Genomic DNA, 21,386 nt, shown 5'->3' on the forward strand with positions numbered 1-21,386 from the left:
CAGGTATCAAGTTCTTCTCAGAGAAAATCTGATTTAGGAATAATTTTCGTTGACCTTCAAATTTGCAGTTGTCTTTCATAAACGGTAAGCCTCACAATTAGGCCTGAAATGACTGAAATCACAAAAAGCCTATTTTTAAAATATCGATTTGTTAACGAATAACCAAATAATTTTATGTGCAATTTAATAAGCAGTGTAATTCAGTTCAATTTTCTGTGCATATTTAGTGCTTTGGTGAATGCGTAATCTCTTCAAATCACGCTCCGGTTCTGTGAATGTAGGCTATGGTTTGTTGGTGTAATGGCACAAGTAAATAAAAGCACAAGCAATCCTGAAACATTTGTCGAAACACGTAAATTTGCCAAGGAAAAGGGAACTAATCATTTTAAAGATTTGATCAACGAAAAAACGACATAATTTAGTCTGTTCTTAATCCGAACACAGATCGCCAAATCATTTTAAAAAATTTACCTTGAAATAGTTTGGAACCTGCAAATTTTTTGCTATTAGGCAAATTAGCTAATTTATTTATTTTATAATATAGGCTAGACTGTGTAGGCTATCTTTAATTAGGCCTACTTGATTTTGAACAAACCAATATGTGTAGCCATTTATGTATTTTTCCGTTGAAGGAAATTACGGCATATAAGTAATCAGTAATAATAATAAACGGAGCAATTCCAAGAGGTAGGCTATTAGGTAAGAGATATTTTCTCCGAATTATTATTATTATTATTTTTTTTGTAATAATTATGATATAATATTATTATGAGTGGCCTACTACTATAATAATATTAATAATACTCCACCTCTCCGCGTTTTTCTGTACAAATTAAACATTTTCATAAGACTAGCCTATATTCACGCATTTTACATTCACAAATATAAATACAAATTTTCTGTGCTAATTTATTTATTGATGTATTTATTTATTTTGCGAATTGATGTGACAATAAATAACAATAACTTATTTTGCTCAGAGACACAAATGGTCTGCCAATAAATTTCACAACGAAAAAATCCCATCTTCTGAAATCGAGTCATTTGAAAAGATTTTTTCAAAAAATGTCCAGAAATCATAGATACAACAGTCATCATAACGAGTAACGAATATCCATTTCGAGTGAACATGGTCCCACATTTTATATTTCACTTTCCATCATTTCACTCCCAGTATCACCACGGACTTAGGAAAAACGGTTCCTCTGTTCCTAGTGCAGGTTTTTGCGATAAGTCTGAGAGCGCTGTCCAGTGATGCTAGAGGAATTTCCCGCAACTGACGCGCAGTCGCTCTCACGTCTCCACCGGGCTCGGTACCATGCTGTTCGGTGTGTCCGGTAACTGTGAAGAAAGAGAGGTCACGTCGCTGCCTGATGAGTTTCCTAAAGAACCGGATTCCGAGAAAGAGATCTGAAAGTGAGAGGCAAAATTGACTATAAATTAATAAATAGCTAGGCATAATAATAATAATAATAATAATAATAATAATAATAATAGGCTAGTCTCAATCTGACTATATGCCTAAAGTAAAAGTATGATAACCATAAAAATTAAGTCAAATGCAACTTCCTCCCCCACTCACCAGCTGTTGGAAAGCAGGTTGATCTAAGTCACTCTGAAGTGCAAATTCGCTGAGAGCTTTCCAGGGTGGCTGGTAAGTCTGCACTTCCACCGGGTGTCCTGGCACTGAAGGGTTGTGTCGAACTGGGCTGCCTGCAACCAGCGCAGTGCCCGTCATACCCTGCAGATTCTGAACCAAAAAGTCTGCGATGAGGGGACACAGCTACAGGCCTTTTTTTGAGTTAAAAAAAACTATATTGCATTATGCAGCATGAAACAGATTTTAAAACTTTCCCCAAATCACACACAGTAGGAGGAGTCTGTGATTTGCTTCCAGCCAACACTGCAGTCGAATTGCAGACCCAATTAAAATCATCTCGGTTCATATCAAGTGTCAGGCATCACTCAGAGCCACACTGGTCAAAGTCGTTTTTTTTGCAGCACATGGTAAATTTCTCACACTGAAAGTGAATTAGCAAGACACTTACCGTCTTGTCGCCATGCTGCTGTTGTTGTAACTGTTTAATGAATATAGATCTTTTCTTGTCCTTGCAGCGCTTGTTCTGGAACCAGACTCGAATGACCCGTGGGCTCAGACCTGTCATCTCCACCAGCTGCTCCTTCATTAGAGCATCTGGTCTTGGGTTTGCGTTGTAGCACGTCCGTAAAGTGTGTAGCTGCTTTTCGTTTAACACCGTCCTCACCCGAGTGGTCTTCTCCGATTGCTTGTGCGTGTGGTTCCGATGAGGAGTTTGCCGGACTGACACAGGCTTAGCTGAGCAAAAATGTAAAAAAGAACGAACGATTTTTTTTTTTAATTAAATACATTTGAAAAGTAGGCCTACATGAAATAGGCTACTAGCGAATATGAATGTCAAAAATAAGAATAATGCCTTTGAAAGATAATTTATATATCACACTTGCATTTTGAATAGGCCTATTACACAAGAATACAAACACTTCTAATAAAACTGGAAATGTACACGATAGATAGATAGATATATAGATAGATAGATAGATAGATAGACAAATATTCAGTGGATACAAATCTTGTATTTTTTATATCACCACACAACAAAAGACATTTTCAAAATCTTCAAATTAATAAATCTGGCGTTATGAAAGATATAATATTAAATATAATTAATTATAATATCAGTATTAGGCTACGTTTAATTTAACCAATAATGTATTGCATAACGTATTATGTATTTTGCAAATATGCATTTGTAGGAAATTAAAGAGCATGTTGAGTCTTTTGTGCAGCTCTCTGTGTTTAAGGCCCTGCTGCAGGCTTATCAGTGGTTGACTAAACAGAGTAATCAAGCGGATCAGACTGTAATTAGCTATTATGTAACAACATTGCACGATCCCTCTCACAGTAGCCTATATAATTACTTTTTAGTTGTGCCTATGTGTTCAGTTCCAAAACTGACCTTAAATAAACCCTAACCGTTCCAAATAAATAAGCTCTAACCGTTCCAAATAATATTTTTATGTTTTTCAATACTATAATTTCTATAAGTTCGTGTCCGATACGAAGGTAATAATATAGGGGGCTAAGTCAATTGATTATTACTGTGCTATACTGACCTGCCATATGTAATCCTCTGCTGTGGATGTTTCCCGGACTGAGAGGACTGCTGCCTGATCCGCGCTCCAGGGCCAGACCGTGATCTGCTCGACACAACAGTTCCTCGTCCCGGAGGGAGAACTCATCCCCGGGCAAAAGCTGTCGGCTACACACCGAGCAGCGGAAACATTCGATGTGATACACACCGTCCCGAGCTCTCATGACCAAATCACTGCTGCTAAAGCCCAAAGTGCATTTTGCGCATTTTATACCGAACAATCTGTTGGATGTAGAATCGAAAAATAATTTAGTTCAATGACAAAACCTGGAGTCGAAGAATACCTTTTAACTTTAATTGAATTTCTCTCTTGCCAGATGTTTTGATCCTTAGAACTATGAGTATTTCACGAAAATACATATGCATGTATGATTCATACTTTTCCGAAACAAACCAAACAAAAAAACCTACCTTACATAATCTCTCTTGCAGTACGTTTTCCCGTCCCGTACGAAACAAGTGCAAGTCTCGTCAAGGTTTTGGTTGCACTCCACACATTTCAAACAGGCTGCGTGCCACTCCAGGTCGGGGGAGACCCGCAGAATATACTGGTCATGGATCTGACTGCCGCAGCCTACACACGTCGCAAGTCCGGACTTCTCTGAACATGAAAAAGAGCATTGTTTTGAGCTGTTACACAGGAGTTCATAGCAAATGTTTTCTAATAATAAATCGAAATCATCATTTGTAAATACTAACATTGGACTAGTGAAAAGATCAAGACAGTATTTCTAAGAGGACAGATACTGCAGAATCAGTAGCCCAGAAAAAACAGTAGGCCTAATCATTTGCATAATCAAATTACAAATGCAACAACATTCAATCAAATTTAAACACTTAATTTTAATCATGAAGTAGCCTGACATGTTACTTAGTATTGTAGAGTTTTTTGGGGGTTTTTTCACGGAAATACGTACTTTTGGAATGATCCCCCATATCATCCAAAAAAGAAGAGCTGAATATTATATCCACCATACAGGTTGCGGGAAGAGAAGATTGCTTGTAGAAACAGAAAGAGAGAAAATGTACTGTCCGCTCCCGGCTGCCCCGCGGCTTCAATCCAGAGTGAGGAAGGATGGAGAGGGGGGTAAACGCAGGAACAGGGGCTGAGAGAGAGAGAGAGAGAGAGAGAGAGATGTCTGCTACACGAGACATGACGTCAGGCGCAAATAAGACGCGTCAGTAGGGGGCAACAAGTCACAGTGCACCCAATATTGATTCATTTCACTCCCTAGAAATGATCAGATAACTGTGCGTGTTGTTCCAGAAAAATATGAAAACATCTTAATATGCAGCCTATATTGTGAGGTTGGCTGCGGGATGGTACGATTATTAGACGTGGGGTATTTCAATGTGAGGTATTTTATGGGTTCCTGGATTCACACATACCTCTAGGAAAGGTGAGATTAATCTTGCCAAGTGTCTCATTAGGATCGAAGTAGTCTACCATCAGGGTGACATCTACTGGTTGAAAAGCTAAACCACAAACCCGAAAAAAATCTTATATTCATTTAAGAAAACAACGCGGAGTTGGAGGACCGATGTCGTATGCCTTTTTTGATTTATTCTTATAAAAAAAACAGGGTAGAATGAATGACAGCGATTACTTTTAATATGTAAATATATAAATCGTGTTATAAATCTTGATTCTGGAAGATTTATTCTAGACAAATTTAGGTCTACTGAATTCTGAAATCCAAAATAGAAACGACAAAGCAGTGTTTACACATTTTAGTTAACATTTTTTATCAAATAATTAGCCTACTTAGACTTTCCACAGTCTCAGAGGCTTATATCTAATTCTGTTTGCTGTTTTGAAAAACAAAATGTTTCCGATATTTAACCATTTCAATTCTATTCTAAAATAAGTGGATGTTATAATTGTTCATTTGATTACAACGATAAATACAAATCTACAATTTACGGGAAAGTTGTATAATTTGTAAGTAGCAGATATGGCTAAATATGCGAAAATGAATCTCTCATCCATACTTTGATTAGACGCCCGAGTGCAGTCACTAGTGATGAAAGAGTTCACTTTAAGGGCAACTGCGTTTGCTTGCAGCAGCAGCCTACAAATAGAGATAACTGGAGGAAGAAACAAAAGCTTTAGAATAATTTTATATTCTAATATTATAATTGTAACCTTATGTTTGAAGCTCTGTTGACATTTCAAACTGTGTATCATTCAAAACTGTTCCAATTTTTCAGACTGCAGAAGGAGAACATGAGAACACTGAAGTATTTCAGTTCTGTCACATAAGGGATGAACCGCATAATTGTTTTGTTATTTATAAGAATACTAATCTCTGCTTAGTAATGAAACCTGTCTTCCCCTTCTATCACCAACACGTCGTTACTCCTGCCAGATATGAGACTACTTCTGGACCATGGCATATGCCTTCTGCTTGTAGCATAGCAGTCGCGTGATTATTTCAGACAACTGTATGGAAGTTAATGGTCGAATGTGCATGAAAACCTGCTGCACGTCTTCGCTCTTCAAGCCGAATTTATGCCATCTTCCTTCACTTGTACAACCTCTTCAATCCGAACCCCAAGGCAATAGCCGAGATGTAGTAGGCTAGTAATACTGACACCCATGCAGCGCACGAACCGAAGGGTCCCGGAGACCTTTTAAAATGATCAGAAAAGAACTGTCGTTTGTCATGTGACATGAATTATGTCCTGCAGTGCCACAGGTAACTACACTCCGTTCTCACTTTCCACGAGACAGTCTTCACATGCCAGCTGCGAAGTTTCCATCCATTCCAGAGTTTAATATTTGCGAAAATATGAAATATGATATCGTAAAACAATTCCCCAAAAATCAGTCTTTTCATCCTATGTGTATTCATCTCACATGTTGAAGAGAACAAAATCGTCACTTCCGGGGAAATTGGCACAAACAACTGAAAATAAACCACTAAAGGCACGGGGGCTCTTTTGTTAAGTGTAGCCTAATGTTTATAGCCTACTCAGTCACATGACTTGAGACAAAACCATATGATGTTTTATGCACATCTAAAAGTGTATTTTTTCACATCATACTCAGACAGTATGTTTCTGTCGTTTGTAACGAAAACTTTTATTTGTACATCAAGCGATAGTCAAATTTTTATTCCCTTTTTTTTGTTGCGGAAAATGTAGTTGCATCATGGTAAACATTATGTGATATCCCAAATATCCCAAAATTCGCATATAAATATGCATAAAAACCCAGTTAATGAAGTTCAATCAAGTTATCAAAATGAAACGGCAAAATGAATACAAACTAAAATTAAAACGTTATTTATATTCAGGTAAGGGGGTATTTTCAACTGATGAAGTTTGTCATTGTTATTTGTTGGAATGTTATTTGACCCCTTTTTAGTTACTTGCCATTGATATTGTGTTTTTAAGACATTTCAAAAAATACCACAGAAGAAAATCAGTCACAGAGTTTTGGAACGCAGACATTTTTGATACAGACATTTTCATTTTTAGGTGAACTATCCCTTAAGGATAGTAGGCCTACCATTAGCCTATATAGCAAAGTGAAATGTCCATATTCACATGAACAAACAAAGCTTAGTATATTTATTGTGGGTCCTAATTGTCACAGTAAGGATAAAGCATGATTGAAAATAAACATCCAGAATTGTAATTGAAATGCTATGGACAAGAAATAATGTTATAGCCTATATAAGGCTGCCACAGGGTCACTGTTTTTTGTGCATTGAACATGCATGTAAACATTGAATGCATTTAAAGTCATAAGCCGTGTAATGGGAATACCACAGCGTAACCAACAAACGTGCAGAAGCAAAAACAAACAACACATGCCTATTGACAGATTTTGTGCTTCAGTATAGCCCATTATTTTGTTCAGAACCGTTTGATCCATGGTCCCATCCAATGGGGATAGGCCAACTGTCAGGGGTCTGCATTAGCAGAGTTTAAGTGTGGCTAATGGCAGCTTTAAGCCCTAAATTATTTACTGCTCTCATCAGAAATGAGACTTAAAGTGCTGTGTGTCCAGCCAGCCCCAGAACAGCTACATGTGCCAAAACCACAGTCAGAATTCAATGCACACAATTTTGAATGGAAATAAATAAATCACGCCATAACCATAAATAGCAGTGAATATTATTAAGTCATTTTCAGTTCATTTTTGTTTTTAATGCACATGGAGATTTTCCTAGTTTTCTTTTTGAAACAATGAAACTCATATAAATGCTTATGGGCGATTTTAGCACCAGCTCAGAATAACTGGTGAAAAAAAAAAAATCAGGTCCTCATTGCATGGTCCTCTGAAAGTAGAATCATGTTGCTGATATATAATTTAACATAGGTCTGATTTAATGCAGCATTCAAATAATAATTAGTATAAATTTTTTAGCGCTGCCTTAGGGCATTTCTGCATTGTTGGCAGAGGAAGCAATGCCATTATTATCATAACAATGTTGCTGTCAGTCTGGTCTTTTATTTTACAAATGCTGTGCATGTATCTCTGTCCCTGCCAACACAGAACAGCTCTTGCACCTTCATTAAGAGCCTTTACCAATATGTGTCACTATATGTGTGAGCTCCTCTGCAGACCACCATGAGAAACTGTGCGTTCACTCCTGCATAGTTCATTCTTATTAGTTGTCCAATTGTTTTCGGTACTTAATACAGTTGCAGAAATATGTTTGTGAACCGTTCAGATTTGGCTGGATTTCTGCATAAAGTGTTCATGGTTTTCAGTCTTATCCCTCAGTAGTAGACAAATACACACAAACAAATATACATCTGTCTCTGTTGAACACAATGTGAACATTCACAATACAGGACAAGGAAAGTTATCCATAGACTGTTTAACCCTCTTTTGGCAAAATACCCGCACTGCAGATCAGACCTGCACAACTGTCAGTAGGAATTTTGCACCATTTATCTTTATAATGCTGTTGTCAGTTCAGCCGTATTCTTGGGATATTTGGGTGTGAAGTCATGCCAATGCATATTTTCATCTTTTGAAGCTATTCTGCTGTTGATTTACTCCTGTGCTTTGAGTTGCTTTTCTGTGACATCACTATTGAGCTTCAGGTGTGCAAAAATGTTGTTTCATATAAGATAAAATTTTAACAAACAGTTAATATGTTTCTTAAAATTTTCTGCAATTTATGAAATTGTTCACATCCATTTTCCTGCAACTGAATAAGAAAACAAAAAAATAATGCAATTACATTTGACAAATGTCTGCATTGACTTTTGAAAGTCAAAATTTGGTGTTTTTGAATTTGAGATTGTATTCTGCTCCTCTGGAGCCTTGTTCAGTGTGCTGCAAGGCTGCAGTGCCAGCAATGATTTTCATTGTGCTTTCTACTGGTTAGATTCGGATTCCAGCTGTTTAATTAAGTGCAGCGTGCTCATGTTTTCACACCTGATGAGTGAACAATGGCATGTATATATCTAAATATGGCGATTTCTGCTTCAGGTGCCCATGGGACTAGTGGGCAGGCAGGTGGTATGAGCGTGGCTATATTATCCCCGCTGTCCTGCTCCATGCGAGCGTTTTAGCAGCACCATGGGGCCAGAAGATGAACAGACTATCACTGGCCTCTCCACTGCCTAACAGCCAGCAGACTGCACAGCAACAAGAGCTCTGGGAAAACTGACCAACCAGGGGCAAATGACCAGACCATTTGTCTGCTTCTCGCTCAGATATACATATATTTTTAAACCGGGGTGGGAGAAGTCAGCAGAGTTTGGCAGGAGAAAGTTGCCAAAGCTGTAGCTGGGGACTTGAGGCCTGGTGGGGAGGAGAGCAGCTCTCACTCTGGATTATACTTCCTGGCTTTTAGCGGCATGTTCACAAATTGATGCCGGGCTCCTCGGGGGCTGCAGCAGGAGCATTAAATGGCACTGAAATATTCATATGTGAGTCCATTTAGCTGAGAGCAGCTGATGGGCGGCTCCCAGGAGGGGCCACAGGGAAGTGCTGCTGGGCTCCGATCCCTTACCCCCACCCTCCCATAGACCCTCATGCCCTGTGTATGGATGAGGGGAGTATCTAGAGCCACTGAGCTGGGTTTGTCATGAGATCTCTAAGAAACCATCCAGCATGATCAGTGAAGTGCAACTCTTTTAAAGTATGTTCAATTGTGAGACAGTTTGTTTGTATGTATTCCCTACAGACGGTTTATTGTGGGGTCACACAGTGATCATAGGGTTAACCCTGCAAAAAATGTTACGAATAACATTTAGGTGCTGAAAAATAAAATTTTTCAGAAACAACAGGTTATTAAGTTAGAGAAATTTAGTAGAGAGCTTTATATATACATTTTATAGTTATATATAATTTTGTCTGCAGGCTCATTTGTCATTTTCTGTTGAACAAATGTTAATGATAACAAAATATTAAAATAATTAATACATTTTTATTTCTATATATCTATAATACATATAAATAAAATATACAAATAGACAATATATATATAAAATAAATATTTTATGTAATTTATAGGTCATGGGGAATAAATTGTTACATTTATTCATATATGAATAAATGTAAATAAAATAATGGCAATGAAGATGTATAATAGTTATATACAATTTCCCATATTTCAGTCTTTAATTGTAATTTTGTAATTGTAATTGTAATTTTGTAATTTCAGTGAAGTGTCCTCCTCTGTTTCAGCTGTTCAATCAGTTTCATAGCCCAGAGTGTTTGAATTGCATCTTCATCATACACAAAAAAATATGCAAAAATTGCACTTTTAGAGGTACAACAGCTTGTCAGTGGGGAAGTACCCTAAAAGGGACATCTTTATCTTATTCAACACTAAAAAGTTGATAGTACATTAAGAGTACAAATTAATAATCTAAGGTACTAATCTAGGGGGTAAATTTTAGGGGTTGTTTTTTTCCTAAATGGTACAATTTTTTTTCTCACAGTGTCAGACTGCTCCTGTTCCTTTCTCCTGGCTTTATCCAGCTCTTCTAGTCTCCCAGCTTTGCTCGGTGTGTCTGACCCAGTTCCTCTACAGGAAGTAGAGGATAAAATCCATACAGTGAAAAACTTTTATGTAAATGTGAAGTGTAAAAACTCCTCTGTAGCCATGGTAACAGTCTCTGGAGTAGATGTCTTCAGCCGAGCAATTTCACTGCACTGGGGTGCCATGCACTTAAGAAGAATGTTTTCAATAAGAAACCTGAGAAGCTTTTTAAAATATGATGTATAATTTATTTGCATTTTTCTCCTGGCTCATATCTCTTTGAAAGATGGTTTGAGATTCGATGTGGTGGCCATTTGAATACTGTGTGCAATGCTACAACATCCAGCAATATTCTTGTTTGGGTTACTTGTGTATTGATTTTGCTATGAATCCAGCCGTTCAATGCTATATAGAATTCAGAAATTAATTGACAACAAAGGAATGAATGCTGTCAGCATTTTTATTATTTGTTCTCTGCAAACACCTAAGCTTTTCAGATATCAAAAATGCCAGAATTTAAATTTAAATTTAAAGCCAGAACTTTTCTAAAGATATAAAAATCTAAAGGAAGACATCAAATTATTTGATCATGACTGGCTTTATAATATCATCTGTTACTTATTCTCTACTTATTATCTGAAAACCTACAACATTCCTTTAGATAATAGCAAATAATAAAGATCCAGAGAGATTTTCTTAGACTACAGCCGTATGGTCGATCTCTCTAAGGTGAGATTTCTTAAAGAAAATAATATTTATTGTCTAAAGTGATAAAAACCCCACCAGGGTCTTTTGTTTTATTGTTCTTAGTGTGTTTACTAGGAATTGCACATCATGCAATGTATGGCTGCATTTTAAACTTTAGTATTTTTCTGTCTGTAATATTTTCAATTTTAATAGATACAGCATGGAATTCATTATTGAGGACATTCAAATTGAGTGCACAAGTTCAAGTGCACTGGTTATGAAAGATGTGAATTATTGAGTTCTGTGTCTAATGGTCAGAGCAGGAACTGCTTGTGATGTCACATATCTGCACTCAACCCTTTCATTGTTTCCCCAACTTACTGTCTCCCTCCATCAGTGTCAAAAGTATCTCAGAGGTAGTTTCAGGTCCAGTTTTCTTCACTTAAACACTCCATCAAACAGAAACTAGAGCTGATATGATATGAGGATTTATGAAAGCATACTGAGTACTACAGGTTTTCTGCACTATTTGTTTTTCTAGTTGCAGACAGCAGCATCTTTTCTACTATTTTTGAGAGAAATATGAAGATTGAGTCTTCAGAGAGTTGTTAAAATGACTCCCTGTGGTTTTATTAAAGTCATGTTTGCAGTGTGAATACTGAGTTGGTTTTGGGCTAGAAGTGGTTAATTTGCACTTTGTGGGGGAGACTAAAAGAAGCACGAGGCCAGCTAAGAAAGGTTTGGTCAGAAACCACAAACACTTAAAGGACCCAGAGACAAAGGTAGTCAGATGAAACATGTATTGTCTCCCCTGTGAATTCTCAACTGTCCATTATTCCACCCAGTGGTAATGTAGCTCTGCTGAATTATTGAGACATTGCATTCATTTGAGAACTGAATTCAGGGTGTAAGTGTGTGTCCATGCATGTGGGTTTCATAGCTCTTTTTTAAAACTCTTTTGATATTTAAGGGGCCTGACCACCCGATATTGCGTTTAAAATCGCTTCACTGAATAATTTTCAAAGCTAAATTTAAATAACAATTGTAATAATTTCATATATAAAAATTATTATTGTAAGGATATTTGAAAATTGACATTTAATTTATTATACAAATTAAAAATTTATATTACAAACCCGATTCCAAAAAAGTTGGGACACTGTACAAATTGTGAATAAAAACAGAATGCAATGTGGAAGTTTCAAATTTCAATATTTTATTCAAAATACAACATAGATGACATATCAAATGTTTAAACTGAGAAAATGTATCATTTTAAGGGAAAAAATAAGTTGAGAATTATTATAAATACCAAGTGTCTTAACCGTTTCTTTCTTCGTCTTATTTTTACTGAGAGCAAAGTAACAGCTTACTGCAATTATTTTATTATGTACAGTAGATAATATGTAATAATGAATATGTATGACTGACTTTTCAGTTGTAAATATATGGTTTGGCTAGGGAACTAATAGTATCAGTTCTCATTTACCGGCTCTTTGCCCAATTAGTAACAGTCTGTCATTTTAGCATGTCATGCTTTTAGCTTGTCGTTGTACGTCTGACTTGCATTAAATTAACAACCTTGAGTAAATATTTGAATACATTTAATTCACAACAAAATTGTGTTGAATTAATAATAGCTAATTAGCGTGATGCTCATTAAAGAAAATCCAGACTAAGTGGGGTGTCATGTTTATGTTGTGACAGTTCCTTGAATGATAGGAACTGAGCTTTTTCAGATCAGTGAGGTGGATGTGATGCTACAGAACAAACACATCCTTAACATTACTATTTTATTTAGAAGTACTAATGAGAGTTATTATTACATTGTAAAGGTATTATTTATAGACATTTTATTATTTCATGTTTTTTATACATTGGTTGGTGTGTGACAGACACTACTGTGCAACAGCAGCATAAATAAACTGAACACTTGCATAAATGTGCACTTTTAAAATTTCAAAACTCTGAATATATACCTTCTAACATAAACACAACATTTCCCTTTATATTGCTTTTATCAATGTCAAAATAATCAAACTACTTTATGCTAAGTTCCATACTAATAACGTTATGAGATTCTTTCAATATTTGTCATTTATCCATACAGTGCAGATGAGGAAATTACACACTGTAAAAAAAAAAAAAAATATATATATATATATATATTGAAGTTGTAAATAAAACAAAGATCATTGTAGTAATTCATTTAATTCAATGTGCTACTTTCTGTTTCTTTGTGTTTGTGAAATACTAGTGATTTCTGAGTGAAAATTGTTTCTCAGTTTTTTCAGTGCAGATATAGATTAATATTATATTGTCTATATATGCATATATATTGTCTGTTTTATAGACATTCTACCTCAAAATTTTGTTTTTCCTCTATAAATGTCTGAATACATTTTGCACACTTGGGATGTCTAACTCTGAGCAAAGTGGCCCACCCCCTGTGTGTGACCTACAAAACATAGCTCTTTATGACAATGGTCCCAGAGCTCAGGTCTGTCTGTCCTGTTTCTAAGTCTGCTCTCAACAGGGAAAGACTCTTAAAGTGAGGCTGAATGGCTTTACTTCAAAAGCCCTGAGGCGACAATGTTCAGGTTTTAAAACGCCTGCACCCCAACAGATCTGCACTTTTAGTGCACATCGTGATGCCATGTTCCTCCATAACGCTGTGTCTGTTCCTGAAAACCAGATTTACCACAATTCCACCGGGGCCTTTTTGAGTGGCAGTGTATATGGAATGTGACCAAAGAGATTGTTAGGAGCTAAACAGATGTTTTCACTCTTTTTTGTGGTGAAGGGACTTTAAAATAACCCACTCTTCACCTGTAAGAGGTTTTCACCTGCTGTGCATTGTGGCCATGGGAGTTAGTGTGGGACTGAGGGAACTGTACTGCAACGCTAAATGGCTTCAGTTTGCATTAGTCCTGAGGCAGGTCGCTATCTGACCACCGCCCCTATTGAGACCTGCTCCGGGCTACCAGGGTACCTAACCACATGAACAGGAAACAGCCTGTCTGTTGTGATGCGCTTGGCATTGACATCTAATAATACTAACCCACACACTCACAACAAAAAAAACTGGAGCTCATCCCTTAAGAAAAATAAGTTAATTCAATAGTGTGCTATTAGTATACTTATTTTAAACAAAAAAAGATAGGAAAGTATACTTTGTCTACTTTTTATGTACTTCACAGAAATATACTTAAAATAAAATTTAAGTATAATTGAATTGTACTTAGAAAAAGTCTAAATATATTTGAGCTATACATGTGCTCCTAGAATCCATGTATTCATTGTTATACAGTAGGGAGCGCTAGTACACATCTTCTGTACAGAATATCCAAAAAACACAAGTGAAGAAGAAACCGAAACAACAGACGCTTCCATATGTAATCTAATACGATCATCAGACATAAAACAGCATCAAAACTGTGTAACTTTATGGAATAAAATGTCGAACAATGAAGAGGTAATAATGACTGTCAAGCTTTGGGGTGTTGATTGACTCTATCTACGTTTTGATTATCATTTTGAATCCAATTAAAAAAAGAAGTATTTTTGTCTTTTGTCGTTTATTTTTTATTTATGAAACTTACCCACATTCAAGTGTTTAAAAAAGAATGCATGAATCTAGAATAAAAATGTTTTTGTTTACAAGCCGATACCCTGTTCTTTCTTTTGAATGTTCAGATATTCATATAACAAAATATATACAAATTAATATCTAAATAGGGACATAGTAGTATACTTAAAGTATGATGTAAAGTTCACTTAAAGAAAACTTACGAGTATACTTGCAGTACAAAACTACTAAACTAGTAGTTTACTGAGACTATACTTCAGTGTACTAAAAATGCTACTACAAGTATTTAATTAGTAAACTATCAGTATACCTATAAGTTCACTTTTAGTATAGTTACAGTACAAGCTAAAAATATTGATGTTATCTAGATGTGTACTCAAAGTTTACTACTGTTATACTTAAAGTATACTTAAAAGGATACTTTTATAAACTAGAAAGTGGGCCAATTTAGTCCCAAGGAGTATTGAAGTAGTACACTTACAAGTATACTACTAGTACACTGATATTTGTATACTTTCTACATAAAATATACTTTAAAATATACTTGAACTTTACTTAAGTATACTTGATAAAATAAACTTGAAGTATACTTCTTTTTGGTAAGGGATCGCCCTGCGTCTAATATCTATGCGTTAGTTTATCACGTTCAACACTAATTCAACAGTACATGATCCAATTTATTTGGGCTTTAGACTTTAAAAGATTTAAGTTAATTATCAATTTAATTGGTATTTAGATTTTATTTCTAGATCATTTTGACTGGAATTACCAAATAACTCCACTGATCGCTTTCAAGAAACACTGCTGTTGCACGAGAGAGCCATCTACTGGAGAAACGAGACAGAACGCATTGATGAATTCTTGGGACTCTTTTCACAGACTGCAATAATTAACAGTATCAATCAAGTTCTTTTTTTATATTTTCATTTTAAATCAAGTTCATTTGCAACACTATACTGCGAGTTATATTGTCCTGGAAATATATTACAAAATGTTGTAAACACTGGAGAGATAGGGTGTCTAAATTTGACATCTTTCTCTCTTATGGCTGCCATAGATCATTTCTCAATATTTGTTTCCCATCTTAGAAAGTTATGAAAACACAATAGTTGATTTTTTTTATTTTATTTAGCTGTTGGAATAAATAGGAACTCAAAAGTTCAATTTTCCATGGTCTTCCATGGCATATAGTTACTTCCGCGCATGTACAGCTGGAAATGTAAAAAGGGTATGGACTGCACCACACTGATCAACAGATGACACCATTGATTTTATTATATACATGCAGACCTCATGGGCTGATATCTGCACGACCCAACATCAGATGAAGAAAAACCAACACATTGCCATAAAAATATGTGACAGTAGTAAAACTTACTTTCCTTAAAGCAAAGTATTATATATATATGATCTGAACAAAGCTGGGAAAAAAAGATTTGGCAACAACAGTTTAAATCAACCTTCTAAATACTGCAGCAAATATATATCTCCACAATGCAGGCAAATAGCCCTTTGAGACTTCACTTATCTGTGATCAACAAAATGTGTTATTTAGCTAGTGAGCAGAATAAATGATTAACCTTTAAGAACTCAACTGAACTGATGAATATCGAAATGGAGGATTACCCAGTTGGAATTAAACTGGATTTTGATTGGGACAGGCAGAGTAAATACACTGATATATTACAAAGAAATTCCACTTTTTCCGCTTCTGTCCTTTATTATTCCAATCTGGACACTAAAAGATGCAAGCAAGTCAATTGTTACTGTATATAGATATGTGCCAGATATGTCTTTCATTGTGAATACTCTTCCTGCAGTTTTGTAGCACTTGCTATTGGACATGTAAGATCAGAAGTGAAGATAGTGGAATTCCCACCAAAGTCCCATAAGCTGTACCAAGGTTGATGAAAGGCCACATCATTAGCCATTCCTTCACAATTACCTTTTAATTTTTTTCAAAAGTGCCTGAATTTTACAAACTATTTGTATATAAGGCCTGAGAGAGCCATACAGCCCACAAGAAAACTGAATGGTTGACAGAGTAAAAAAAAAAAAAAAAAACAAGTCAAAAGGAAAGAACCTAGGAGTATTATACCTGATCACCATCGGACCTGCTCTGTTAACTTAAACAAGCAGCCGGCATCTGTCCTGAAAGACCAAGTTAACAAGGGGATTCCTAGTCATTTGCTGTGACAACGGTCTCAGTTTTGAGTTTGTGTTAGCCAAAATGCACAAGACTCATGACTGTAGTAAAAGAGTGTTGTAGTCCATCAGCATCTGTCTCGCTCAATGTAAAGTTCTCTTTGACAATACGGTCGCAGCCAATCTCCCCATTGCCAAAGAATCCCAGAAGTGGAATGTTGGAGAAGATCTTCCGGAAAGCGCTGGCCTCCACGTTACGCTGGTTATTGTAGCTGTTGTGGCCACGGCCCACACAGGCAAACATGAAGCCCATGGTGTTTCTCTCTGGGATATTAGCAGCCTTCAGCCGCTGAATAGTGGCCTCTGCTGCTTTCGGGCTGCTTACGCCCTGGTCCACCAGCACTGAGGCACCCTGGATCTTGGAGCCACTGAAGGTCAGTCCAACTGCACCAAAAGAACCTAGAGAACAGCTGCAAAGAGACAGAACACATTTGAACCTTACTAATGAAGATTATATTTGTAATAATGTCTGCGACAGTAGAGGAAATGGGGTGAAAAATATATATTCCTGTATGTGACAATGAGAAAATGTTAAATTAGAAATTATCATGATGTAGAAAGGCACAGTGTGAAATCAGGCAGAGTAGATCTCTTATTCACATAGTGGGCAGATGAGGGGGGAAAAATTGGACAAAAATATTGGGAAGAGGACGTATGAAGTCTTGACCATAAAACATCTACATACAAAACAAGCACAAATATATGACAAAAATAAATAAATAAATAAAATACAGGAACTAACTTGACTCATCTAAAATCAAGAACTTTCTTTACTTACCAGGTTGTGTTATTGGAAAAGGCCCTCTCAACTTGTCCTCCAACAATAAGTACATTATTTTGAGAAAGAGGTTTCAGTAGCTTTTTAAGAAAGCGCCCACCTCCAGCTTTCCAGGTCTCATAGTCAAACATCAGCACCACCTTTAGATAAGGATTATTGATCAACCCTGAAAATCAAATACACAGTATTTTGACATGACTTACCATCCAAACCAATGTCTATATACACTACCATTCAAAAGTTTGTGGTTAGTAAGACTTACTATTATTATTGTAACTAATACTTTTGTACAGCAAAGATTGAGTACAGGAATAGTTCATCCAAAAATAAATATTCTGTCATCATTTACTGACTCTCATGTCGTTCCAAACCTATATGAGTTTCTTTCTTCTGTTAAGAACAAATAAAAATATATTTTGAAGAATGCTATTTTGAAGATATCTTGAACCAAGCATTTGACGGTACCCACTGACTTCCATCCTATGGAAAAAATACTATGGAAGTCAATGGGTACCATCAACTGTTTGGTTACCAACATTCTTCAAAATATCTTCTTTTGTGTTAAGCTGAAGAAATAAATTCATACAGGTTTGGAATGGAATGAGGTTGAGTAAATGATGACAATTTTCATTTTTGGGTGAACTGTCTCTTTAAATTGATCAAAAAGACATTAATATTACAAAAGATCCTATTTCAAATTCAAAATGTGCTTTTAAACGGTCTATTTTAAGAATCCTGAAACAAAACTATCATGGTTTCCACAAAAATATGAACTGTTTTAAACACTGATAATAAGAAATGTTTCATGAAGACAAAATCTGATTTCTGAAGGATCATGTGACACTGAAGTCTGAAGTAATGGCTGCTGAAAATTCAGCTTTGCGATGACAGGAATAAATAACATTTTAAAATATATTAATTTAGAAAACAGTTATTTTACATTGCAATAATATTTAACAATATTCTTTTTACTGTATATCTGATCATATAAACACTGTGTATATTATATATATATATATATATATATATATATATATATATATATAAAAAATGTATATATAATATTTATATACTTATATTCACTGTCTTGGTGAAAAGATGTGTCTTTGAAAAAGAAAAAACAAACCGCAATTGCACCAGTTGCTACAATCTAAACAACTCACCTGCTTCCTCCATTGACGATTCACTGAGGCTCTTTTTGCAGAAGTGAAAAGGCCGGATGGTGACCCCATCCATGGCAGGGAAAAGCAGACTGAAGCCAGCTTCACCATCTTCGTGCTCTTCTGGGGGGCTGCTGGGTAAACCACTGGGGGTCACTGTAGCACACAGCATAAGAAATTACAGTTACAGTGCTGCACTGACATTGCCAACAAACAGAGTAATGGCAGAATACAGGGAAACAGGGACAATTAGTCTTACCCACAATTCCTGATGCGACAATGCCTACTACATCACAAGTGCTAGGCAGTATGCATCTCAGCTTCTCAACAGGATCTGACTCTACTTCATACTCACACTTCCTGGCTGTAGCAAGAATGGATGGAAGAGAACGGGTGAATCTCCTCATCATGATCAACATGGTTTTTTAAAATACAAGTAATCATATAACTTACCCTTTTTGTGTCTGTAACTAAAAGGCCAACTGAAGTTTTCCCCATCCACCATTAGGAGAGCTGTCTGGGGCAGCATATAGATCTTCTGCAGGGAGTCAGAGAAAAGACAGACATTTCAAAAATCTGTAAAGAATATGCTTGTCATTTCTAGAGTTTATAAGAACTTTAACTTCTCTGTTACAAAAAAAAAGCAGCAGCAAAGACCATCAGACCTCCAAGTCTTCTGCCATAGTTCTAAGCAAAACATGCTCATCGTATATGGATGAGCCAGAGGCAGAGAGCCAGGTCAGTCTCTGCTGCGTCCTCAGGACTCTGCGTGCACAATTCCTCCATAGCCTGCACACACTACAGCAAAAGAAACACTAATATCAACATTCAAACAGATATTGATATAAACACTGTGCCTTTTAGTTTTTTAGTCAGACTTCAGTCTGCAACTGGTTGCTCATATGGAATTATGTAAATACAGATATTCACAGTGTTTTGTTGTAATAAATCAATGATTTGTTGTCTAAAAAATATTTAAATATTTTACTAAAATAAGTAAGAGAGAGTTTTGGGTGGCATGTTGCAACATATGCGCACATATATACTATTACATAATGTATTTTAACCGTATTGTTTATTAAAACCGTAAGATTACTTGCTTTTGATCATTTATTCATGCTCCATTGTTATTATACATGTATTTTTATAGCTATTGTACAGTTAGGTCCAAAAAAAATCCAATACTCGATTACCAAAAAAACAGGCAGACATATTCTTACAAACTCAAATACAGACAATGCTAAATACAAAAAGATATTAAGACACACTGTAGTTTGTATACCGTCAATCGTCGTAGTCTACTATATATAGTAAAGGATAGTTTCATAATGACAGTAATTGTTGTTAAAAGGTACAATAATAATCTATTCTACACACTCAATGAATGAAGAACCAATTGAATTTAACAAGTAAAAATATAATTGAAGTGTTTCATTGTAGGAACCAATGTTTTTCAACTTAAGTTTTGCTCTGGAGCCCCTGGTGTTTGCGTTTTACACGATTAGGATCAACTAACAGATCAGGGGCCTGTACCATGATGGTAGATGAACAAATTCGGAGTTACAGGACTAGTTTCAAGTTGACAAAACCAAACCACTCCAATCCGGCTTTGTTGGTACCATGATGCTGATCATCAACTTTCTTTGTCAACTCAGGCTTGATCCTGAGTTTGTGGAGCACGTGCACATGAATGTGTGACATCACTGGCGAACAGCCAATCACGAGCCTTGGTTAAAGGTTTTGCTAAAGGTTAAGAGATTGAAGAATATGAATTTAAATGCATTTACAATGAAAAAAGTACTTGTTCATGAAAGAGGACAAATAGAATAAATGATCTTGCTTTATCAGTGCAGTCACAAGTGAAATTTGTCATATACAGCGATAGAGACTGGAACATGTAAGGTCACGTAGTCATTTTTAATGCATTATCTATTGATTCTACAGCTTATTTATATTACATACGATCTGTATATATTAACATTCATTTAAAATAAATGATTTATAATAATTGTTCAACTAAAATTGCTTGTGTGTAATGGATTAATAATAATATAAATCGTATCATTTATATAAGTCATATAAAATAACTCTAAGTCATTATAATTAAAGCCAGATTTTTTTTTAGTACTAGTGACCTTTAATTTGGAGCAAGATAAACTGGGGGAGTGACTTTTTTAGTGTCAGACATGTGTCACTTTGCTCACATCTGATCCAATTTCAGTTTGAGATCTCTAACTCAGAACATAACCTGCCCCGGTTATCTAAGAGCAGGTTAGCCGTGGAGTGCAAGTTACTATGGCAATGAACCATCAACTAAAATTAAAAGTTAAACCACCCAGACTAATTTATTTGCATTCTGTTTACGAATCTGAGTGACAACTGACCTCCAGATGAACAACAACAACTATCGTTAACTAAGATCTTTGAACGTATTTTCTGGCAGCAATAACTGATGTATTTTAGTTGATCTAGTCTTGAGAACGAAAAAGCGAAACCAGTAAGATAGTCCCAACCGACTCACTCAACAACGTAAACGTGTACATACAAATGCTGTTCATTTATAAAATTAGTTTATATAATACCGCTTAAGCTGTGATGGTCTTCTGATTAGCTCAAAGCTAACAGGCTAAAACATCCACACTCAGCTAGCATCATTAACTTACCTTGCTATCCGGAAGAGATTTTTAGTCGGGACAAATGTCAAAATCCTCTCCACGACCTCGGCAACATTACTTAGGACATATCCAGCTTTACTTTGCCCCAAGAAGTTTGGAGAAGCTGCACCCCCTTCCATTTTCATACGGATTCTCTCACGTCTGA

At 35.9% G+C, this 21,386-nt stretch overlaps 2 protein-coding genes across 2 annotated transcripts; both read right to left on the minus strand.

The window, feature by feature from the left end:
• Nucleotides 1-940: 940 nt before the first annotated feature.
• Nucleotides 941-6,022, minus strand: LOC107594560 (insulin gene enhancer protein isl-2b). Its single transcript, XM_016284655.1, has 8 exons — nt 5,912-6,022; nt 5,671-5,822; nt 4,109-4,297; nt 3,603-3,792; nt 3,154-3,413; nt 2,049-2,335; nt 1,583-1,750; nt 941-1,410 (listed from the first exon to the last, which is right to left on the minus strand). Exons 3-8 carry the CDS (start codon nt 4,164-4,166, stop codon nt 1,294-1,296), a joined length of 1,080 nt encoding a protein of 359 aa, XP_016140141.1. The 5' UTR covers nt 4,167-4,297; nt 5,671-5,822; nt 5,912-6,022; the 3' UTR covers nt 941-1,293.
• Nucleotides 6,023-15,674: 9,652 nt separating this feature from the next.
• fbxo22 (F-box protein 22) lies at nt 15,675-21,386 on the minus strand. The gene is made up of 7 exons (XM_016282651.1): nt 21,230-21,386; nt 19,232-19,364; nt 19,020-19,104; nt 18,826-18,930; nt 18,570-18,722; nt 17,407-17,572; nt 15,675-17,038 (listed from the first exon to the last, which is right to left on the minus strand). The coding sequence occupies exons 1-7, from the start codon at nt 21,364-21,366 to the stop codon at nt 16,645-16,647; spliced, it is 1,173 nt and encodes a 390-aa protein (XP_016138137.1). The 5' UTR covers nt 21,367-21,386; the 3' UTR covers nt 15,675-16,644.

This window comes from Sinocyclocheilus grahami, unplaced genomic scaffold (genome assembly GCF_001515645.1).
Source record: "Sinocyclocheilus grahami isolate Dianchi unplaced genomic scaffold, SAMN03320097.WGS_v1.1 scaffold10.1, whole genome shotgun sequence".
NCBI classification, from domain to species: domain Eukaryota; kingdom Metazoa; phylum Chordata; class Actinopteri; order Cypriniformes; family Cyprinidae; genus Sinocyclocheilus; species Sinocyclocheilus grahami.